The sequence below is a fragment of the Nerophis lumbriciformis genome, linkage group LG09 (genome assembly GCF_033978685.3).
Source record: "Nerophis lumbriciformis linkage group LG09, RoL_Nlum_v2.1, whole genome shotgun sequence".
In the NCBI taxonomy this organism is placed as follows: domain Eukaryota; kingdom Metazoa; phylum Chordata; class Actinopteri; order Syngnathiformes; family Syngnathidae; genus Nerophis; species Nerophis lumbriciformis.
The window spans coordinates 3,368,324-3,393,633 of NC_084556.2; the positions used below are offsets into that span (position 1 = coordinate 3,368,324).

Genomic DNA, 25,310 nt, shown 5'->3' on the forward strand with positions numbered 1-25,310 from the left:
CCGTTTGTCGTTTTTCCGACGGTCGCCGCGGGTCTTGAACGCACCTCTTCCCATTGACCAGGCATCCCTTCCGGTAGATGAGGTCAACTTTTCCCCCAGATCCGCCATTTCAGTCCCGGAGATTATTCTGGGATTCCGGCGTCATTTAATGACCAAAAACACTTGTCTATGAATGTTTGACTGGGCTACGACAACATAGAAACCCTCGGCGCCTCGACGTTGTTCGTGAAAAACCGCCTCAAGCCGATATATTACACTTTTTTTTTTTCATATATATTCGGGGGTTGGAAAGTCACCGACCCAAAGTTTTTGTATGAGTTGCGGCTAAGGAGAGGCCTCAAGCCTCGGGCGGGAATCGTTCAGCCATGGCGGGTCATTTTGACGCCGAGGACCGGGGGAGTTGGTTCTGGGGGAGGCTCCGCCGCCAGGAAGCCGTGTCTCTCCTACAAGGGCAGCGGCATGGCGTGTTCCTGGTGAGGGACTCGATCACCAGCCATGGGGACTACGTGCTGTCCGTGTCGGAGAACTCCAAAGTGTCCCATTACATCATCAACAGCATCGCTAATAATAATCGACTCTCCAACTCAGGTAATTACACGTCTTCTCCCCTAACACGTTTCCCTTTTATGCAAAGTAACACTTTTTAAAGAATGCCGTCCGACTTCCTTTGCTAAGGCTGAGTAACCCCCTCCCTGCTCCGCCTTCACCCTGTGCACAAAACCGCCATAGTGCAAAGTAGAATTCCACCCTTTAGGCAGCGTTTTCCCCACTTTAACTTTGCAACCCATCAGGTACTTGCATAAATCTGTTGTTGCAACTCTGGCACAGGTCATTTAGTACTTAACCTCAATGGAAAGTTGTAAGTGGTGCACCAGCTAGCGTGTGCACCATTCATGTAGCATGACAGCAAAAAACAGTGTTTACTACATTGATTGTAATATTTATATTCTTTAGCAACACCCCCGCACGCTTTAATCAAACTTTACACATGTTCAAGTTTTATTCACAATACCATATAACAAATACAATAGTAGTAAAATATCATCATTTAAAGATGTTGGTACGTGAAAGGGTCCCCCAAATAAGCTAGAAGAAGCTTTTGACAGGGGGTCCAGAGGATAGAATATACATGAAATGATGGAATATACATGGAATGATGGAACATGGTAGCAAGTACAACAACAAAACAAAAAACAACGCTATATGATTAACACAAGATAATAGTACTAAAGCAAGCATACACATTAGAGATGCGCGGATAGACAATTTATTTCATCCGCAACCGCGTCAGAAAGTCGTCAACCATCCGCCATCCACCCGATGTAACGTTTGATCAGAACTGCACCCGCCCGCCATCCGCCCGTTGTTATATATCTAATATTAATTAAAAAAAAAAAAAAAAAGGGTGAAAACTACGCGAATTGCACCTTGTGCAGACAAGATTTTTCGATCGGACACGGAGGAATTAGCGATGTAAAAGACCACGTTGGGACAAAAAAACACAAGTCTAATGCCGTTGCTAGCGGCGATACAAGTGGAAAACTTTCAACGTTTTTCGTCGCCCAAACAGATTCTTTGGATGTGATAAATGCCGAAGTTTTATTTACGGAGGCAATAATTGAGCATGGACTTCCAATCGCACTGGCTGATCACATGGGACAGTTAATAATGTAATGCAACCTTTAAAAATCATTACGCGGTGATCGCGATCCCAAAAATAAACTTTTCTTGCATGATAATGTCCAGAAAAATTTGCTTTATATTACTATAGAGTCCTTTTAACGAATGAGTTTGATGGTTTATCACAAACCTTAAATGAAATTCCATGGCCACCGTCCTGCTCTCTATATCAACCAGGGTGAGCCCCACCCCTTTCGTGAGCGCACTGCGAAAGCGGACGAGGCGGGGTGTCGGTGCGGTGGGCGCGGTAGTGACCCTGGACGTGCGTCGGGCCCTTCTCGCGGATCGCCTCAGCTACGGCTCCCGGTGGGGCCCTCTCGGGGGAAGGGGCCTCGGTCCCGGACCCCGGCGAGGCGTCCCTTCTCCGCTCCGTAAAAGTGTCCATCTCTTTTCTTTTTTTTTCTTCTGTTGTGGCATATGCTGCAGGTGCCTGCTCGTTTTTCGTATGTGGGTAACAACATTTAACTATGTATATATATTTCCCAATTGGTTTAACTGCCACCCGCAAAAAAAAAAAAAAAAAAAAAAAAATCTAATTAATCCGCCCGACCCGCGAGCGGATAAAATCTTATTGTTTTTAATTTCATCCGGCCGATCCGCGGATAATCCGCGGACTCCGCGGTTGTGTCCGCAAACCGCGCATCTCTAATACACATACATACATACATTCATTCAACCATGCAAAACCCAACAGTAGTCTACCCTACATGAGGCATTAAATATAGGTGGTTAATAGATATGTTTTTAGTTTATTTTTGAAGTTGGAGAATGGATACAGCATCTTGAGGTTCTCATTAAGCCGGTTCCAAATCTTTGGTCCCCTGCATACAACACTTCGAGCGGTACAATCCAGTAAACGATGTTTCCCTGATATCAAATCTAAGTTACGAGTGTTGTGGGCATGCTGGGGATGGTAGATAGGAACCAAGCTACAGAGCCTTAAATTCAGCCTGTAAATGACTTGATAGGTTAAACAAGCATTTTGATAAATATTGAACTCTGTCAGTCTTAAGAGATGATAATTATGGAATAGATGTCGAGTGGGGGCATTAAACTTGGACCATGACAGGGCCCGTATAATTTTCTTTTGCATAGATTCTAATTTGTGGAGGTAGGTAGGGAAGGTGTTACACCAGATGACATTACAGTAGTTTAGATGTGGTTCAAAGAGAGTTTTATATAGTGTGAGTAGAGCATAAAGAGGAAGATAATGACGAAGGTGAAAGAACAGGCCAACATATTTGGATAATTTGTTTAACAGATGGCTAATGTGACATTTGAAATTGAGGTATTCGTCAATGATGACCCCCAGGAATTTTGTGGAGTTCACTCTCTGTATTTCCTGCCCATTGATGTTGATATGGCAGTGCTCAGTATTTGTCCGGTTTTTATTAGAACGAAATAGAATAAAATTTGTTTTATTTACATTAAGTGAGAGCTTATTGCATTTGAACCAGGAATCTACTTTCACAAGCTCTGAATTGACAGTTACTTGTAGATGGTGTAGGCTCCTGTGTGAGGTAAACAAATTTGTATCGTCAGCAAAAATTATTTTATGAAAAGTTTCGAAGGAGTTTACAAAATCATTTATGTATAGGATAAAAAGGAGAGGCCCCAAGATGGATCCCTGGGGAACCCCATAATTTATGGTCATACAGGGTGAACTTAACTAACACGAGTCGTAAATAATTATGTTGGAATTATGTTTAGGTTTATGATCAAACTAAAGCAGGCGCTAAATTAAAACATTTCTAAATGGAGTTTGGTTAACAGCTTCCCCTACTACAATGTTTTTCAACCTTTTCTGAGCCAAGGCACATTTTTTTCATTGAAAAAATCCGAAGGACCACCAGCAAAAAACATAAACATTTTTAACTCAGCAGCCGATATTGACAGTAAAAAGTCGTTCTCGCAATTGTTGGATATGACTTTAAACCATAACCAACCATGCATCACTATAGCTCTTGTCTCAAAGTAGGTGTATTGTCACGCCGTAACTTATTTTGAGTATTTTGCTGTTTTCCTTTGTGTAGTGTTTTAGCTCTGGTCTCGCGCTCCTATTTTGGTGTTGATTGTCATGTACGGATGTACTTTGTGGACGCTGTCTGCTCCACGCGCTGTAAGTCTTTGCTGTCGTCCAGCATTCTGTTTTTGTTTACTTTGGAGCCAGTTCAGTTTTAGTTTCGTTTTGCATAGCCATCCTTAAGCTTCAATGCCTTTTCTTAGCGGCACTCGCCTTTTGTTTATGTTTGGTTTAAGCATTAGATACCTTTTTGTAGCATGACAGAAAAACGAGTGTTTACTACATTGATTGTAATATTTATATTCTTTAGTAACGCCCCCGCACGCTTTAATCAAACTTAACTAACTCGAGTCGTAAATAATTATGTTGGAATTATGTTTAGGTTTTTGATCAAGCTAAAGCAGGCGCTAAATTAAAACATTTCTGAATGGAGATTGGTTAACAGCTTCCCCTACTACAGTGTTTTTCAACCTTTTCTGAGCCAAGGCACTTTTTTTTTCACCACCAGCAGAAAACATAAAAAAAATTAAACTCAGCAGCCAATATTGACAGTAAAAAGTCGTTCTCGCAATTGTTGGATATGACTTTAAACCATAACCAACCATGCCTATAGCTCTTGTCTCAAAGTAGGTGTATTGTCACGCCGTAACTTATTTTGAGTATTTTGCTGTTTTCCTTTGTGTAGTGTTTTAGTTCTTGTCTCGCGCTCCTAATTTGGTGTTGATTGTCAAAAGGGAATAAGCGGTAGAAAATGGATGGATGGATGGATGTCATGTACGGATGTACTTTGTGGACGCCGTCTGCTCCACGCGCTGTAAGTCTTTGCTGTCGTTCAGCATTCTGTTTTTGTTTACTTTGCAACCAGTTCAGTTTTAGTTTCGTTTTGCATAGCCACCCTTAAGCTTCAATGCCTTTTCTTAGCGGCACTCGCCTTTTGTTTATTTTTGGTTTAAGCATTAGATACCTTTTTGTAGCATGACAGAAAAACGAGTGTTTACTACATTGATTGTAATATTTATATTCTTTAGTAACGCCCCGCACGCTTTAATTAAACTTAACTAATACGAGTCGTAAATAATTATGTTGGAATTATGTTTAGGTTTTTGATCAAGCTAAAGCAGGCGCTAAATTAAAACATTTCTGAATGGAGTTTGGTTAATGGCTTCCCCTACTACAGTGTTTTTCGACCTTTTCTGAGCCAAGGCACTTTTTTTTTCACCACCAGCAGAAAACATTAAAAATTTAAACTCAACAGCTGATATTGACAGGAAAAAGTCGTTCTCGCAATTGTTGGATATGACTTTAAACCATAACCAACCATGCATCACTATAGCTCTTGTCTCAATGTAGGTGTATTGTCACGCCGTAACTTATTTTGAGTATTTTGCTGTTTTCCTTTGTGTAGTGTTTTAGTTCTGGTCTCGCGCTCCTATTTTGGTGTTGATTGTCATGTACGGATGTACTTTGTGGACGCCGTCTGCTCCACGCGCTGTAAGTCTTTGCTGTCGTCCAGCATTCTGTTTTTGTTTACTTTGGAGCCAGTTCAGTTTTAGTTTCGTTTTGCATAGCCATCCTTAAGCTTCAATGCCTTTTCTTAGCGGCACTCGCCTTTTGTTTATGTTTGGTTTAAGCATTAGATACATTTTTGTAGCATGACAGAAAAACGAGTGTTTACTACATTGATTGTAATATTTATATTCTTTAGTAACGCCCCGCACGCTTTAATTAAACTTAAATAACACAAGTCGTAAATAATTATGTTGGAGATGTGTTTAGGTTTTGATCAAGCTAAAGCAGGCGCTAAATTAAAACATTTCTGAATGGAGTTTGGTTAATGGCTTCCCCTACTACAGTGTTTTTCGACCTTTTCTGAGCCAAGGCACTTTTTTTCCCACCACCAGCAGAAAACATTAAAAAATTAAACTCAGCAGCCGATATTGACAGCAAAAAGTAGTTCTCGCAATGGTTGGCTATGAATTCAAACCATAACCACCCATGCATCACTATAACTCTTGTCTCAAAGTAAGTCTACTGTCACCACCTGTCACATCAAGCCGTGACTTATTTTGAGTTTGTTGGTGTTTTCCTGTGTGTAGTGTTTTAGTTCTTGTCTCGCGCTCCTATTTTGGTGTTGATTGTCATGTACGGATGTACTTTGTGGACGTCGTCTGCTCCACGCGCTGTAAGTCTTTGCTGTCGTCCAGCATTCTGTTTTTGTTTATTTTGCACCAAGTTCAGTTTTAGTTTTGTTTTGTATAGCCATCCTTAAGCTTCAATGCCTTTTCTTAGCGGCACTCGCCTTTTGTTTATTTTTGGTTTAACATTAGATACCTTTTTTGTAGCATGACAGAAAAACGAGTGTTTACTACATGGATTGTAATATTTATATTCTTTAGTAGCGCCCCGCACGCTTTAATTAAACTTAAATAACACAAGTCGTAAATAATTATGTTGGAGATGTGTTTAGGTTTTGATCAAGCTAAAGCAGGCGCTAAATTAAAACATTTCTGAATGGAGTTTGGTTAATGGCTTCCCCTACTACAGTGTTTTTCGACCTTTTCTGAGCCAAGGCACTTTTTTTTTCACCACCAGCAGAAAACATTAAAAAATTAAACTCAGCAGCCGATATTGACAGCAAAAAGTAGTTCTCGCAATGGTTGGCTATGAATTCAAACCATAACCACCCATGCATCACTATAACTCTTGTCTCAAAGTAGGTCTACTGTCACCACCTGTCACATCAAGCCGTGACTTATTTTGAGTTTGTTGGTGTTTTCCTGTGTGTAGTGTTTTAGTTCTTGTCTCGCGCTCCTATTTTGGTGTTGATTGTCATGTACGGATGTACTTTGTGGACGTCGTCTGCTCCACGCGCTGTAAGTCTTTGCTGTCGTCCAGCATTCTGTTTTTGTTTATTTTGCACCCAGTTCAGTTTTAGTTTCGTTTTGCATAGCCATCCTTAAGCTTCAATGCCTTTTCTTCGCGGCACTCGCCTTGTGTTTATTTTTGGTTTAAGCATTAGATACCTTTTTTGTAGCATGACAGAAAAACGAGTTGATTGTTATATTTATATTCTTTAGTAACGCCCCGCACGCTTTAATTAAACTTAAATAACACAAGTCGTAAATAATCATTTTGGAGATGTGTTTAGGTTTTGATCAAGCTAAAGCAGGCGCTAAATTAAAACATTTCTGAATGGAGTTTGGTTAACGGTTTCCCCTACTAGCTCTAAACTAGTGGTTCTTAACCTTGTTGGAGGTACCGAACCCCACCAGTTTCATATGTGCATTCACCGAACCCTTCTTTAGTGAAAAATAAAATGTTTTTTTTTTTTTTCAAATTCAAGACGGTTATGTTTTTTACTGGTGCACAAAATGAACCGTGCATGAACATCACCTTGTTCAAAGAACAACACAAACACAGTGCCTGAACTCACAACAAATTACACACCTGCAAATCAGAGGGAAAATTGTTTGGGGGTATCCATAATACACCGATAGGGAGAAGTTTTTATTTACACGATGAGTTGGGTGTGTCTTGACCTCACCGGCGGAGGCTCCGCCAAACCCCTGAGGCCGACTCACCGAACCCCTAGTGTTCGATCGAACCCAGGTTAAGAACCACTGCCAGTGGTTCTTAACCTTGTTGGAGGTACCGAACCCCACCAGTTTCATATGTGCATTCACCGAACCCTTCTTTAGTGAAAAATAAAATGTTATTTTTTTTTTTCAAATTCAAGACAAAGTTATGTTTTTTTTTACTGGTGCACAAAAGGAACCGTGCATGAACCCCTGAGGCCGACTCACCGAACCCCTAGGGTTCGATCGTAAGAACCACTGCTCTAAACCTAAGCTGTTAACCAGACTTCATTAAGTTTTGCACAGATTTAAGTGAGTGAGTGTTTTCGGGATGGGGTTTACAGTGGTAGTGATGTGACATGGAATGACTGCTTGTTACTAATGGATGCTGCAGGCTTTTAAAAAAATGGAACCAGGCAGACTGCTGTCACAACCGGGGGATGACTGCACAGATTGGCCTCTGTGGAATGTCAGAACACTCACAGCCCTGCTTCCAGCTCTTCTACCAATATGCTTTTTTATTACAAAACCTTTGCCCTTCCTGGGGTGTGTCCTGTAGTAGCTTTACACAGCACCTAGTACTACGTTTTCCTAAAGGAAAAACACGGCTTTTATAGTGCCTATTTATCCAACGCACACTCAAATAAATCCCAATGTTAGCTAAAGCAAGTAGCCATGTCTCACCTACAGCCTCCAGTTTACTAAAGCGGGCCATTTTCATCCCACCCTCAGTCTCCTCAGATAAAATTGGTTTTGAAATTGATTGAGTTGTTTAAAACTCTGAAGGAAATCAAGCTTCCTCAAGAACATCCATGTTTATCTGGTTTTCTTCCGCTGTGTTCTATTTTAGCAGATTTCTACCACGTTTACGTATTGGATGCCCCTTTTTCCACACTGCTTGGCACATACTTGGTTTGACGCAACGCCATCTGCGATAATTTGTCGCTTTCCCGTCTGCAAAACAACAGTACAACAAGGTACTATTTTAGTACCTGTGTGTGTTAGACAAAGATAAACACATATGCTATTGTTAGCTAAAGCCCATTGCTGTGTCTTAGTTTCAGAGGCTGCATGGTTATGCTCCTCAGTCCCCAATTTATTGCTGCCGACTATTTTGATGGTTGATTAGTCATCATCTACTGTTTTTAGCAAATAGTTGACAAATCGGATTATGAAGCGTACATATATTCAACATTTAGCCATCCATTTTTAAATTGAGCATGTCATATTTTTAGGTAAGTCCTAACTAGCAATAAAGATGAACTTAATTCAGAAATATTTATGTATATTGTTTAGGGCTGCAACAACTAATCGATTAAAATCGATTATAAAAATAGTTGGCGATTAATTTAGTCATCGATTCGTTGGATCTATGCTATGCGCATGCGCAGAGGCTACTTTTTTTTTTTTTTAATTTATATATAATTATTTTTTTTATAAACCTTTATTTATAAACTGCAACATTTACAAACAGCTGAGAAACAATAATCAAAATAAGTATGGTGCCAGTAAGCTGTTTTTTTTCCAATAAAATACTGGAAAGGATAGAAATGTAGTTTGTCTCTTTTATCCGATTATTAATCGATTAATCGAAGTAATAATCGACAGATTAATCGATTATGAAATTAGTTGTTAGTTGCAGCCCTAATATTGTTATGTTGCTGCTCATTAGGTGGTACATACAGCACAGTATGGGTGATCTCGCCTGATTGAAGGTTGTTTTTTGTTTTTTTTCCAAATTATTGGTGTGACGATTTAAATAATGAAAAAATATCATGTTATCAATAATTGGGCCGGTCGTCGTCATGCACTCCTAGCATTTTTCGTGTATTTTCTGAGCAATGAGAACATGCATCTGAGAAGTAAGCGTTTCCCAGCATGCTTTGTTGTCGCTACAGTCACTTTTGACTGGTGTCAGGCATCTTTCATGTATTATTTTAGGGTTTAATAGATAGTGTCGTTTTCAGTCATGTGCACTAGGGTTGGGCGATATGACCTAAAATCTGCATCGCAATATGTATTGCAGCCTCCTACGATAAGGATATGTATCACAATATATTATTAGTATGTAAATGGTAATAGAAGCATTTCAAAATGGATCATTAGCAGGAACACATAATTTCCGGTATTATTTTCTCAAAACTATTACTAATCTACTTGCTAATTTACTGTTGAGATATGGTTACTTTCTGTTGGAAAATGGTTCTGTCTACACTTGCTTTAAATTGTACTAAGCACTTATTCTTCTGTTGTTTGGATACTTAACATTAGTTTTAGGCAATACTACAAATGTAATACCAAGTAGTTACAGGGGCAGTATTGGTCATACCAATGCTGTTACTTAAAATTTTCAAGATCATTGAATTACAACCGATTATAATCCGCTAAAAACACAGTATGGCGGCATAACACTATCAATACATTTTCATAATGTTGAACTACTGTTAGCTCTGCTTTAAATCCTTTTAAATTTGCCCTTAAAGTCGTCCTGTGTCCAGGGATTTATTTCCTTTGCAAAGAAATAACAAAAATGTCAAATGATTTTTTGATAATAAAAATATCAATCTAACCACTGTGGTATTGACCTGATACTATACTACTTCGTATCGTTACTGTCAGTATTTGTATCAATTCGCCCACCTTGTTTACATTCAAGAGCTCTCGCTTGCTGTTAGCGGTTAGCATATCCTCCTACGGTGTGTAGTGTAGCATGTTTAGCTATTCCTCATCCTACCGGAATGATACCTGTAAGAAACGTAGCTTATTTGCTGCCATGGCGACAAAGATTACTGACTTAGAAGTAGGTGTGTATATCGTTTGGATTTTATCGGTACAATACTCTTATCGATATCAATATTTATCATACTCTTATCGGTGTAAATAAAGCTGATAAAAAAATGCATTTTTATTACACATTTTATTGGCACAAGAGGTCGACATCATGTAACATCTCACAGCAGGGAAGTCTTTTATCAACACCTGCTTTTTGAGTCTTAAACAAGTCAAGGTGCAATGCAGTTATGTCATCATCTTGTAAAGACCACTCAGATCCATCACTTTGTTTCTATTGTGTGTTTTGATGCCACGCAAACGCGGCACAATGGGTTGCCGTCAGACGGTGAATAGAAACCTGTCAGCGGATGCTATCTTGCGTCTGAACAACTTCATGGATTATTATCTTACTTCAATTTTTCCCTTTTTTGAGTGGATTATTAATTGGCCTGTGGATTACTGGACCGTTAGACACTGGATTTTGAGGGTATTTTGCAGAGGATATTATTGTGTTACAAACTTTTGTGTGGTGTTGCTTCCTTATTTGTGATTATTCCAAGCTGATTATACGGTCCTTTAGAGCTGGGCGATATGGCAAAAAATTTGAAATCATCCGATCTCCATTAATATCACATTTTTTACATTGTTTTTAACCTGCCAGTTATAGGATCTGTGCTACAAACAAAATAGAGATTAGTACAAGGTTTTGTTAACTTTTTCAAGTGAATAAAAGAAGAAATTAAATTTAAAAAAGCACAATAACAATGTACCAATACATTTGAGTTTACATGTTTCCAAGTGAAAGAAAGACACATCACTTAGTATTTCAACACTGGTGCTCCAACTAAAGTATTAGAAGCTGTCACGTTATCAACTTACCAATGAAGATGTTTGTTAGCTGGTCGCGTCTACAACTGGCTCCAGTAGTAACAGGTGTTTTTTACACTGCTTTATAGTGTAAAATATGTACCGTATTTTTCGGATTATAAATTGCTCCGGAGTATAAATCGCACCGGCCGAAAATGCATAATAAAGAAGGAAAAAAACATATAAGTCGCTCTAGAGTATAAGTCGCATTTTTGGGGGAAACTTATTTGATAGAAACCAACACCAAGAATAGACATTTGAAAGGCAATTTAAAATAAATAAAGAATATTGAACAACAGGCTGAATAAGTGTACGTTATATGAGGCATAAATAACCAACTGGTATGTTAACGTAACATATTATGGTAAGAGTCATTCAAATAACTATAACATATAGAACATGCTATACGTTTACCAAACAATCTGTCACTCCTAATCGCTAAATCCCATGAAATCTTCTTCCTCGGTGTCGCTTCTGAACAACTCTGCCAACTCCAAAGGTAGACAATGCGCCGCTTCCTCTTCTATCGGTACATCGCTTACGTCAGCGTCATCGTCAGTTGCAGTTCCAATTATTCCAGCCTTTCTGAATCTGGACAGGATGGTTATCGGTTGTCACTGAAGCCCATGCTTTTTCGATCCGTCCAATGACATCCAGAAAAGTTGCAATATTATTTGATATTTTACGGTAATGTGTTAATAATTTCACACATAAGTCGTTCGCTCCAGAGTATAAATCGCACCCCCAAACTATGAAAAAAAACTGCGATTTATAATCCGAAAAAATACGCTAGTCATATTTGCAAAAGAAACATATCACCTGACACGTACAAGTCATTTGGGAAATGTTTGGCTCTGTATTTGAGTTAGTTTGGTAGTTTGAGGTGTCCCGTAGGCAGGCACAAAAAACGGCCCCAGAAGGGTGCACCTTGCAGGGCTTCCGTGTATAGAGAGCTGGCCCCTGGCTGGCACGACTCCATGGAGGTGAGTGTTTGTCAAGTGCATGGTAAACATGGTATCCCCCTTTCCTCTCAATAACAGCAATACGCCAATTTCCGCAACTTTCTGCTTTTAGATTTGTTTTTTAGCAAACATTGAATGTTGTCTGTCTATCTGTGTTGGCCCTGTGATGAGGTGGCGACTTATCCAGGGTGTACCCCCGCCTACCGCCCGAATGCAGCTGAGATAGGCTCCAGCGACCCCAAAAAAGGGACAAGCGGTAAAAAATGGATGGATGGTTGGAGTCAATCCGCGATTCCAATGATGCGTAAATCTGATTCTGCGTAAATCTGATTCTGTTTACTTTCTCGTACCATGTAACCGGAAGTGGGGCGTTGAAAGTTTGACTCCCGATTGGCTGTTCCGCCGTGTCTTTTTTTTATGCTTTGCAGTGGCACATGTATAAATTACGACGGTCAAATGTACCTATGGCAGTATCATTAGTCCAGAATTTTAACGGTCCGCTTGGACCGACCCAATTAGAAACCGGTACCTAAAAATACCGGTGCTTGATAAGGCTGGGCGATATATCGAGTTTGTAAGATATATCGATATATTTTTAAACAAGATATGAATTAAGAAAATATCGTAATATCGATATAATTTATTTCACGTTAAAATGACCAAACACCGCTTATTTCTTGTGTTCCTTGTTCTCCCCCGCTTCCCCTCCATGGGCTACTAAACACCTACCCTTCCTACTTCCAAGACGTGCTTGCACGTATAAGAATATCCATGATTGGTTGGTTGTTTACTATGATGAGTCACGATTGGTTAGGGACAGGCCAATCAGAGGTAAAATAGGGCGGGTCGTCGAACCAGGAAGGGAAATCACAAAGTGCCTGCCTACAAATGTATTTGTTTGGTACATTTTGTGTTATTTGCACAGCTATGTTATATTATTTTACGTAGAAATAATATTTTTCTGTTTTATTTATGTTATGTAATTCTATACTACTTAAACTGTTTTTTTTTTCTGTGCTGTTATTACCCACCTTGACCAACTGGGTTCATAAAAGTGCCACTGACTGTTTACAGTACAGTTGTCATTCATTTAAATTTCACTGAATCTCGCTCAAAAATTAATATCTTTATATGTATTCTTTCACCGAAAAATTTATCGAGATATACGTATATCGAGTTTAAGTAAAAATATATCGAGATGTACTTTTTCGTCCATATCACCCAGCCCTCGTGCTTGATATACATCCCTACTTAGAAGTGGCTTTGCACTGTGGAGGGACATTAGCCGCCAGTGAGGATGCTACGTTTGTTGCTAAATTTCCAGGACACCGCTAGAATATGTCATCGACATGCACTGTCATTAGGGATGTCCGATAATATCGGACTGTCGATATTATCGGCCGATAAATGCTTTAAAATGTAATATCGGAAATGATCGGTATCGGTTTCAAAATTATCGGTATCAAAAAGTCAAATTTATGACTGTTTAAAACGCCGCTGTGTACACGGACGTAGGGAGAAGTACAGAGCGCCAATAAACCTTAAAGGCACTTCCTTTGCATGCCGACCCAGTCACATAATATCTACGGCTTTTCACACACACAAGTGAATGCAAGGCCATACTTGGTCAACAGCCATACAGGTCACACTGAGGGTGTTCCTATAAACAACTTTAACACTTTTACAAATATGCGCCACACTGTGAACCCACACCAAACAAGAATGACAAACACATTTCGGGAGAACATCCGCACCGTAACACAACATAAACACAACAGAACAAATACCCAGAACCCCTTGCAGCACTAACTCTTCCGGGACGTTAAAATATGCACCCCCCCCCGCTACTCCCTACCCCCCCCCACCTCAACCCCGCCCACCTCAACCTCCTCATGCTCTCTCAGGGAGAGCATGTCCCAAATTCCAAGCTGCTGTTTTGAGGCATGTTAAAAAAAAAAAATGCACTTTGTGACTTCAATAATAAATATGGCAGTGCCATGTAGGCATTTTTTTCCATAACTTGAGTTGATTTATTTTGGAAAACCTTGTTACATTGTTTAATGCATCCAGCGGGGCATCACAACAAAATTAGGCATAATATTGTGTTAATTCCACGACTGTATATATCGGTATCGGTTGATATCGGAATCGGTAATTAAGAGTTGGACAATATCGGAATATCAGATATCGGCAAAAAAGCAATTATCGGACATCTCTAATTGTCATGATATAACGATTGTACTAAAAGCTCTATTGTCAGCCAAATGTATATTATTTATATCACGCGATCCTAGCGTACCCTTAAATTATTGCTTTTTTTAATATATATTTTTATTGCTTTTTTTTATATATATATATATATATATATTTCAACAACTGCGATTTTGTCACATGAAAAAAGCCACTTGGAAAGCAAAACAAAAAGTAGACGAGATGATTTATTGTCTTGTGATGACAGATCATTTAACAACAATTATCCAAACGTTTGCACTGGGCTTAATATTTCCTTTTCCAGGTTTGGCTTCTCCACGGTTTCGGATCGGGGATCAGGAGTTTGACGCCCTGCCGTCCCTGCTGGAGTTTTACAAGATCCACTACCTGGACACCACCACCCTCATAGAACCCATCAGCAAATGTAAGAACTCTGCATTCGTCAGTGCCTCCCCCGCCGGCGCACCTCAGCAGCCCGAGGAGGCGGAGTTTGTCCGGGCGCTCTTTGACTTCTTGGGCAACGACGACGAGGACCTGCCCTTCCGCAAGGGCGACATCCTGCGCGTGCTGGAAAAGCCAGAGGAGCAGTGGTGGAACGCCGCCAACCAGGAGGGCCGCGCCGGGATGATTCCCGTACCCTACGTGGAGAAGTACCGGCCCGCCTCGCCCACCGCCGCTGCCCTGTGTGCCTCTTTTGTAGGGATGGGACAAGGGGTTGTCGCTGCGGTGGCTAGCGCGGACGAAACGGGGGCCTCGCCAGGCAACGCTCTGGGTGACCCGGGCCAGTACGCCCAGCCCGTGGTCAGCACCCAGCTTCCCAACCTACAGAACGGGCCCGTTTACGCCCGGGCCGTACAGAAAAGAGTGCCCAACGCCTACGACAAGACGGCGCTCGCTCTGGAGGTAGTAGCACTTCCACTCCACACTTTTTTCACTGCCTCTGTCTCCTCCATTCTCTTCCTGTCCTTGTTGTTGTTGTGTCAGCTGGGATTGTGTTGCTTGTTAATGGCCGACTTGCGCGTGTGTGCACTCGCACAAAGTGCCTTTTTACAAATGTGAGCTGACAGCCACACACAGTAACCCACTGACCAGCACATAAGCTCACAAAAAGCAACACTCTGTACATTGTAGCCCGTTTTCAGTGACGGGAGTGTCTCATTGTGCAGCAGCAGTGCATTCTGGGAACGTAGGTTTTGTTCCTCGTTCTGGCCTTTTCCTCACACACTTTTACTTTAGTATGATACAGTATGTTGGTTTTGATACAGTCTTCTCTGTAGTCCTTTGCTCACATTGGCAGTGTTATAATACAACTAAACACTTATAAGCATGTACCGTATTTTCCGCACCATAAGGCGCCCCGGGTTAAAAGCCGCGCCTTCAATGAACGGCATATTTCAAAACTTTGTCCACCTATAAGCCGCCCGGTGTTGTAAGCCGCATCTAACTGCGCTAAAGGAATGTCCAAAAAACAGTCAGATAGGTCAGTCAAACTTTAATAATATATTAAAAACCAGCGTTCTAACAACTCTGTTCACTCCCAAAATGTACGCAAATGTGCAATCACAAACATAGTAAAATTCAAAATAGTGCAGAGCAATAGCAACATAATGTTGCTCGAACGTTAATGTCACAACACACAAAATAAACATAACGCTCACTTTCTGAAGTTATTCTTCATTCATAAATCCCTCGAATTATTCTCCTTCGTGTCCGAATTGAAAAGTTGGGCGAATGTGGGATCCAAAATGGCCGGCTCCGCCTCGTCGAAGTTATCGGAGTCAGTGTCGCTGTTGTCCAGCAGTTCTGTGAATCCTGCCTTCTGGAAAGCTTGGACCACAGTTGTGACCGAAATATCTGCCCAGGCATTTACGATCCACTGGCAGATGTTGGCGTCGTCTGGCGCTGTCTCCCTGTCTTAGTGAAGGTGATGTTGGCGTCGTCTGGCGCTGTCTCCCTGTCTTAGTGAAGGTGTGTTCGCCTTCTGTCATCCACTGTTCCCACGCAGTTAGTAGCCTAGCTTCGAATGCCCTGTTGACACCAATATGTAGCGGCTGGAGGTCTTTTGTCAATCCACCCGGAATGACGGCGAGTATTGAATTAAGCGCGTAAGCGTGTCTCTTAATGTGATGTTATGAGCTAGCAAATATAACAACTACACTACCCAGCATGCAACGATAGTGACGAGCATGCGCGGTAGCCCTGAGAAGCGTTGTTGTATGCTGGGAGTTAGAATGTGGTTATGAGCACGCTGTGAGTAACCGTTGAGAACTCAGTTAACACGCCTCGTCTGCATTATTTATAATTAGACAGACAACACACTTAATAGGAGCCATTTTGGGGTCTTTACATAAACACACAAATGGAAATGAAACGTCACATATCCCAGCATGCACCGCGCGCTTCTTCTACGGGGAAAAAAGATGGCGGCTGTTTACCGAAGTTGCGAGACCGAAACTTTATGAAAATGAATCTTAATATTTATCCATATATAAAGCGCACCGGGTTATAAGGCGCACTGTCAGCTTTTGAGAAAATTTGTGGTTTTTAGGTGCGCCTTATAGTGCGGAAAATACGGTAGCTATAAACACTTCTCCCATTATGACATGTAGATTTACTGCATCTTGCAGCTCAACAGACAAAGGCCTATTAGTAGCATATTATCCTTTAAGCAAATAATCTTGCAGCTAGGGATGCAACGATAAACAGTGTTAATGATAACCGTGGTAAAACTCATGACGATTAGTAATACCGTTTTAAATAAAAATGGTAGAAAAACCCTGTTTGATAACTACACTTGCACGGACTAGGAGACATTAACGTCTTTTCCCTTTAAGAAAAGACATACCATATTTTCCGGACCATAGGGCGCACTGGATTATAAAGCGCACTCCCAATGAATGGTCTATTTTTGATCTTTTTCCATATGTAAGGCGCACCGGATTATAGAGCGCATTAAAGGAGTCTTTTTTTTCCTTTTTTTTTCTAAATGTAAAACACTTCCTTGTGGTCTACATAACATGTCATGGTGGTTCTTTGGTCAAAATGTTTTACAGATCATCTTAAAGGGGAACATTATCACCAGACCTATGTAAGCGTCAATATATACCTTGATGTTGCAGAAAAAAGACCATATATTTTTCTAACCGATTTCCGAACTCCAAATGGGTGAATTTTGGCGAATTAAACGCCTTTCTATTATTCGCTCTCGGAGCGATGACGTCACATCGGGAAGCAATCCGCCATTTTCTCACTTTCGTCGGTGTGTTGTCGGAGGGTGTAACAACACGAACAGGGACGGATTCAAGTTGCACCAGTGGCCCAAAGATGCGAAAGTGGCAAGAAATTGGACGAAATTTGTTCAAAATACGAGGGTATGGGGAAAGCCGACGAAATGGTCAGTCGTTTGTTCCGCACACTTTACCGACGAAAGCTATGCTACGACAGAGATGGCAAGAATGTGTGGGTATCCTGCGACATTCAAAGCAGATGCTGACATCAACTCCAAAACTGGACAGATCAGCTTTCAGGAAAAGAGAGCGGATGAGGGTATGTCTACAGAATATGTTAATTGATGAAAACTTTATTCATTACTCGCGGTTTTACGTAAATTATTATACATAAACTGTGTTTACCAATAATTTAGCTTAAAAACATTTATTTTTTTCAATCATTCGAGTAGTCTTGTGTAATGCAGTATTTTGTGTCTATTTAGGTATGGTTAACCTGAGTGCTGAAATCGTGGAAAAATATATGTTCTTAGCACGCCTGAAATGGGCTGTCTGCACTCTCAAAGTGCATTTGTTGCCAAATGTATTTCATATGCTGTAAACCTAGTTCATAGTTGTTAGTTTCCTTTAATGCCAAACAAACACATACCAATCGTTGGTTAGAAGGCGATCGCCGAATTCGTCCTCGCTTTCTCCCGTGTCGCTGGCTGTCGTGTCGTTTTCGTCGGTTTCGCTTGCATACGGTTCAAACGGATATGGCTCAATAGCTTCAGTTTCTTCTTCAATTTCGTTTTCGCTACCTGCCTCCACACTACAACCATCCGTTTCAATACATGCGTAATCTGTTGAATCGCTTAAGCCGCTGAAATCCGAGTCTGAATTTGAGCTAATGTCGCTATATCTTGCTGTTCTATACGCCATGTTTGTTTGTATTGGCATCACTATGTGACGTCACAGGAAAATGGACGGGTGTATATAACGATGGTTAAAATCAGGCACTTTGAAGCTTTTTTTAGGGATATTGCGTGATGGGTAAAATTTTGAAAAAAATAAAATAAGCCACTGGGAACTGATTTTTAATGGTTTTAACCCTTCTGAAATTGTGATAATGTTCCACTTTAAAGCCGCTTTCTGACAGTCTTTTCCGGATGCGCCGTTTTGTGTTCGGTCTTATTTACGCGGCTCACCTTCGGCAGCGTCTTCTCCCCGTCATCTTTGTTGTAGCGGTGTAGCGTGCAAGGACGGGAGTGGAAGGAGTGTCAAAAGAAGGAGCTAACTGTTTTAATGACATTCAGACTTCACTTAAATCAATAACGGAGCAGCAACTCCTCATCCGGAAACAACTCCGGAAATGTGTTCCGTGAAAAACCGTCCGACCGGAACTCTCTAATAACTAAAGTTCCTTGGGTGAATGAAGGTAAACTCACTACACCGGTATGTTTTAGCGCTTTCATGGCGAGTTTACTGACGAATATAAGTAAGAACTTTACACTACTTTATATTAGAAATGGCAACAGCGGAGGATGAATGTCCCATAATAAGAAGATAGAGAAAAAGACTACAAAGGCGGACTCAAGCAATTTTTCAGGATTTAGGCAGATCCCAAATACAGATCAGCAGGTACCAGAAGGTAAGAAAAGTTGCTTTTGCATAATATTGCAAAACAAAACGGCAGATAATGTCTTACCTTATACACACACTATAATAATACTCCTATGTTGAAGCACATCAATCGGTGTGGCTTCATAGCTTACCAAAGTCGTACTAAAACATTTTGATAGATTTTTGAGCGCCGTGTGTAATGTTCTTTATTTTCAATGGAACATATAAAATGTTGGTGTTGTTTACTTTAATCATATTGCTATCATAGTGCAGCCTACACTTATCTCTTATGTTTGACTGCCGTCCACTGGTCACACTTATCATTACACCATGTACCAAATAAAATAGATTTGAGGTGGGTAAGCTCAACCAAACTTATTCCTCACATTATAAGGTTATAAGGCGCACTGTCGAGTTTTGAGAGAAAAAACGATTTTAAGTGCGCCTTATAGTACGGAAAATACGGTACCTCAATACAAACTTACATAAACACATATTGCTGTGCGAGCAACTGTGATATTAAATTGTGCACATTGAAGCTACAAGCCTATCTTTCTTAGAAACGAGTGATCGTTCTATCCTGAGAGGAATACGAGACTGAGGTGTTTTTACGATGATTTCAAGGACCGCTGAACAGAGTGGGACACCATAACGCCCACCAGAAATGATAAATACAGTATTTTCAGGGCTGTGGATGCCGCATCCACCAAATTTTAGAATGCATTTATATTTTTACATATATTAGCCGCACCGGACTATGACGCAGATACGAAATATTTTGTAAAAGTTTATTTACATACCTTGAAGGTGCTGTTTGCAACTCCCTCAGAGTAAGGTTTTTTTAAAGCAAAAAAATACTTTTCTTGGCAGAGGAAACATGAAATATTGATTTGGCTTTTTAAGAGCCATTTTATTAGTGCTTCCAAATGATACAGGCAAAACGGCGTGCCTCACTTCCTGTTGGTGACACGTCCGTGTACGAATTTTCCACTTTGTTCTAGGAGAGCACAGCCCATACTTCGGTGTGTGCAATTGAATAGCTTAGTTCAGGAGTGTCCAAAGTGCAGCCCGGGCGCAATTTTCGGCCCGCAACTAGTTTTTCTTTTGGCCCATGACATGTAATGACAATGTAAGAATTATAATGAGGTACATTAGTTATAACACTACAAACTAGCTACAGTACAAAAGCCAAGATAATGTTTTTTTCTCAAATAGTTTAGAATATACTAGTGTTGTTGTGCTCCAGCGCCCCCCGCGACCCCAAAGGGAATAAGCGGTAGAAAATGGATGGATGGATACTAGTGTTGTCCCGATTGTAGCTGAGATAGGCTCCAGCGCCCCCCGCGACCCCGAAGGGAATAAGCGGTAGAAAATGGATGAATGGATGGATGTCCCGTTACCAATATTTTGGTACCGGTACCAAAATTATTTTGATACTTTTTGGTACTTTTCTAAGTAAAGGGGACCACAAAAAATAGCATCATTGGTTTTATTTTAACAAAAAAATCTTACTTCTTGCAGGTTTGTCCTTAAATAAAATAGTGAACATACAAGACAACTTGTCTTTTAGTAGTAAGTAAACAAACAAAGACTCCTAATTAGTCTGCTGACTTATGCAGTAACATATTGTGTCATTTTCCATTCTATTATTTTGTCAACATTATTAAGGACAAGTGGTAGAAAATGAATTATTAATCTACTTGTTCATTTACTATTAATATCTGGTTACTTTCTCTTTTAACATGTTCTATCTACACTTCTGTTAAAATGTAATAATCACTTATTCTTCTGTTGTTTGATCCTTTACATTAGTTTTGGATGATACCACAAATGTGGGTATCAATCCGATACCAAGTTGTTACAGGATCATACATTGATCATATTCAAAGTCCTCATGTGTCCAGGGACGTATTTCCTGAGTTTATAAACGTAATATAAATTTGGCGGATCGGTACTTTTCAGAGGCGGTATAGTACCGAATATGATTTATTAGTACCGCGGTACTATAGTAATACCGGTATACCGTACAACCCTAGAATATACTGATATACTTTGAATTGGTTCTCGCATCTGTAATATACAAAATGTATCAATAGCTGGGTTGCATATGACGTCATAGTTAACCAGCTTGAACATAGCATTAAAAAAAAGTGAGAATGAGTGTAGAGTTTGAGCAGAAAATGTCATATTGCTGTTCTGTTTTTGGGTGTTCCAGTTGTTTAAACGTAGAGATAGGAAAGAGCTTTCATAGAGTCCTGAAAGAAGTTAGTGAAAAACCATATTGCCGACTTTTTGCAGTGTAAACAACGGATGGCCCTTTGACTACATTTCCTGGCATAAATAATTCTCAAGTATTTTGTTATTTCTGGTAACATTTGCTAAACTTCCTGTTGCTGGAGTCATGTTTTTCTTCAGTTGTAAAAACTGGTTGGGACAAATCAACAGCGCCTCTGCTGGTTTCAACAAGTAGTGCACTTCATTTTGCCTCAGTTGCTCAGTCAACCAATAATGAGTGTATTATTATGGTTGTCCTTGGTGTTAACTCCCATCAGTTCATTTTCTTAAGGCTGAAATATTCTCTTGCGTGACTGACACCGGTTTGCTCCTCACCGCCGAAGCGTCCGGACCAGAGAGCTGTGCTTGGTCGGCATCATCTCATTCAGGGGTCGCACATCCCGACTTAGCGAACGTCTTCTCTGGTTGTGATAGCAATATGGACAATTAAAGTGACCGTTGTTGCAGCTCCAACAACAATGTGGATGTTGTTTCAGAGGTCATTGTTTACAACTACAGTCGTCCCTTGTTTATCACTTCTAATTGGTTCAAGACATGATAAGTGGATTTCCGCAAAGTAGTAATCATTGATTGTAAATCAAAGCATAAAAAACCTGTTTACCAACAACAAAATAACATTATTTAGTCACCTTTACACTATTTTAATCCAATATAGAAATGCTTCCTGAGGCTGAACCAATGAGTGGCCACGATACTGAACGGGGTGCTCTGATTGGTTTGGTTTCCTCTAGTGGCCAATGCTACTGTAGTACTGATATTTTTACTTAATTTAGTAGAGGTGGGAATATTTGGGCACCTCACGATTCGATTCCGATTCTTGGGTGTCGATTCGATTCTTGATCAAACACGATTCTTGTAATATATTATTTAGTATATAAATTATAAGAAAATATTTTCAAAAAGAGGTTACTAGACTCCGCTTGGCTGCTGATGTATGACTTCTATGTGCAGTGTTGGCTTAAAGACGTCTATTTTAAAGATGTATTTTATTTTATTATTATTTTTTTGTCCTGTTGATGTAGATGCCCATATCGGCTGTTCAGATTTACTTTACAAAAGAGAAGTGTAGGATACTTCTCTTGTTGCCTTATTTGTATTTGACTGTATTAAATGTATTTACATTATCATTTGATGCAGCCGGGCCGGAGCAGGAGGGGATAGAAAGAGCAAAAAAGGAAGACAGAGGGGGAAATTGTGGGGATAAGAGGGGGATTAGACAGAGAGACAAAAACAACAACAATAGAGCAACATCAACAAATACGACATGTACAAATATGATGGTAAAAGTGATAGCAAAGAAGCAGTTAGCGAAATAAATAATAATACAGAAATGACAATGAGCATTATTACACTACAAATGGAGCAATACAAATACCAATAGAAATAACGCTATTGATAATGAACAATGCCAATAATTTACCTCTATTATCAACAATATTTACCTATAAAAGAAAAAGAAAAAAAATATGTATTTTAAAGTTTTTATTGGCAAAAATCACAGAATGTTATTCTATCTAATAAACGACAATAGCGCAGTTCCAACCCAATCCCAGCCGTACAATACTTAGGATAGAAATGTAATTGAGAAGCAATTAATGAGACCTACAAATACAATACTAAATAAAGGAAAATCCAAAATTAATAGAAGCGTCAGTATTAGTAAAAATATCAAATGTAGTTGTTGAATGTTATAAGAAAAATTTTAGAAAGAAAATCTGAGGCAATCAAGAGGATACAGATTAAAACGCCTTTATTAGTGCTTGGCTAGTCTAATAAAAAAATGTATCCACCTGAAAGGCCAACAATTTAATGTTTTTTTTTGTTTAAATTGTTTGTTAAAAAAATAAAGAAAAATTAGCTGAAATGTTTTTTAAAGTTGATTGGCAACACTAAATTGGCCCTAGTGTGTGGATGTGAGTGTGAATATTGTCTGTCTATCTGTGTTGGCCCTGCGATGAGGTGGCGACTTGTCCAGGGTGTACCCCGCCTTCCGCCCGATTGTAGCTGAGATAGGCTCCAGCGACCCCAAAGAGAATAAGCGGTAGAAAATGGATGGATGGATGGATAGAATCTGAATAAATAAAAATTGTGGTTTTGATGTGAATCGATTTTGAGCACACTCTTTATTTAGTCATTTAATGCTTAAAAATGCATAATTTTTTTTATTTATTTATTTTTTAAAAAATGCTTCAAAAAAGAAATGATTCCTCAAAAAAATCTGCGTTGTGGTGAATATTTAAAGCGCCATGGGGCGAGGGAAGACTAATGAGTTGTGGTTGCTCACTCAGGAAAACATTGCCCTCTAGCGTTTTGTAAGATAATTACAAGTTACGCGTCAGCCCTGCAGAAAACGCTATAAACCAATCAAGACGCCCTCAGAAGGGCCGCACACTATCTGACACATGAGCATACTTCAGCTTTTACCCTAGATCCAAGTGTTAATTATAAATCTATATTTGTTTGTTTGCACGTCTCGTATCTAATTTGTATTTTATTGTACAGGTGGGCGACATGGTGAAAGTGACCAAGATCAACGTGAACGGCCAGTGGGAGGGCGAGTGCAAGGGCAAGCGAGGCCACTTCCCCTTCACTCACGTCCGACTGTTGGAACAGCACCACCCCGACGACGAGAGCTGAGAGACGCTTTCACGAGTCGCGGTGGGTTCGGTGGAGAAAGAGCAAAACAGGAATCTCCGGAAGCACACACACAACACACAACTACAAAGCAAATCTACAAGCTAAACTTGTCCTGGACCCCCTGGGGGCCGAGGCAAAGGCATGTCGAAAGAGTTTAAATTACATTTTATGATGGACGCCGGACTTGAGCTACTCCAGAAGAGAAATCAGGAAAATATTCAGTCAGTCAAACCCAAATAAGACAATAACATTACTTTTTGTACGTGTTTTTATTGATAAGGTATATAATGACTTTTTTCCCTTTGGTTTTTCAGGTTTTTAGTTAGTTTTTTTTTTTTTTTAATCCCGCGACATTAATCCAAAAGTACTGTAGGGAAGGGATTCATATAGCTCCATTCCTGGGGGGGGGGGTATTCATTTTGCAATGAAGTCTGCTGAAAATGATGGAAAGCGCCACTTTACCTAGCAACGGATGCTGTGGTCAAAGTTGGAATTGCCACAGAACACGTTTTAAGATATTAAACACCCCACTGCCATCTGGCGGTTGAAGTGGATAGTGCAACCCCACCCCAGTTCGTCACGTTTCATGTGTCAGGTAAACCGCGACGACTGGGGCCGTATGAATCCCCTTGCTACTGTAAATGTTTACACCTTTGGCTTAAAGATGGGCACAATAGTTGATTAATTGGTCGGAAAGAATTCCGTTAATTGTGTGGAAATGATTGATAAGGCAGTTGGAATGGAGTGCACTGCCTGGCTTTAACCAGCAGGGGCACCATGGAGCCACCTAAACAGCCTCTCCTTTGGAAAAATGTTGACTTTTTGCGTCATAATGTTTGAAAGTGCAACGTCAACGGACCGCAACCTTGGCGTCTCGAACATTTTACAAGAAATTGGTGACTTTCCTTCCAGTTCAAATGCTAGTTTACGAGTCTGGTGAGCCCATATTTGAAGGGCCACACTACAAAAACTATTTTGGTCCCCCGTGCCATACTCATCGTATTAAATTGTTGAAACAAACAGCATTTTTTAAATTATTATTAAGTGTTCGGCCGGACTGCTACTGCATTAAGACAACATCTTTTCGACTTGTCCTAAGAGTAGCTAACTTCTTATGAACTGAAGTCACGGTCTGACCACAACAAAAGTAAAGGTTCTGCTTCGCAAATGGTTTCAAAACGTCGACAAGTTGGATTCTGTGTGTAATGCAGCTGGAACGGGTTTGTCAGCATGTCTAGCATTGCTTGCAGTGAAACATTTGCATAAGACTACAACTGACTAGCCAGGCTGTGTTGCTTTAAAATCTTTTCATTTTTATTTCAGTGAACGTTGAGCCAAATTTATCCCATCGCACCTTTTTAAAGGGGAACATTATCACCAGACCTATGTAAGCGTCAATATATACCTTGATGTTGCAGAAAACAGACCATATATTTTTTTAACCGATTTCCGAACTCTA

General features: G+C 40.1%; 1 protein-coding gene across 1 annotated transcript; it reads left to right on the forward strand.

The window, feature by feature from the left end:
• Positions 1 to 127: 127 nt before the first annotated feature.
• On the forward strand, positions 128 to 25,310 carry LOC133607806 (adapter molecule crk-like). Its single transcript, XM_061962769.2, has 3 exons — positions 128 to 588; positions 14,395 to 14,993; positions 23,717 to 25,310. Exons 1-3 carry the CDS (start codon positions 366 to 368, stop codon positions 23,849 to 23,851), a joined length of 957 nt encoding a protein of 318 aa, XP_061818753.2. The 5' UTR covers positions 128 to 365; the 3' UTR covers positions 23,852 to 25,310.

Excerpts from the sequence above, each read along its gene's own strand:
- LOC133607806 (XM_061962769.2), top strand. The coding sequence starts at position 366 with ATGGCGGGTCATTTTGACGCCGAGGACCGGGGGAGTTGGTTCTGGGGG. Across the intron at positions 589-14,394 it reads TAATCGACTCTCCAACTCAG|GTTTGGCTTCTCCACGGTTT; the intron begins GTAATTACACGT and ends TTCCTTTTCCAG. Across the intron at positions 14,994-23,716 it reads AGACGGCGCTCGCTCTGGAG|GTGGGCGACATGGTGAAAGT; the intron begins GTAGTAGCACTT and ends TTTATTGTACAG.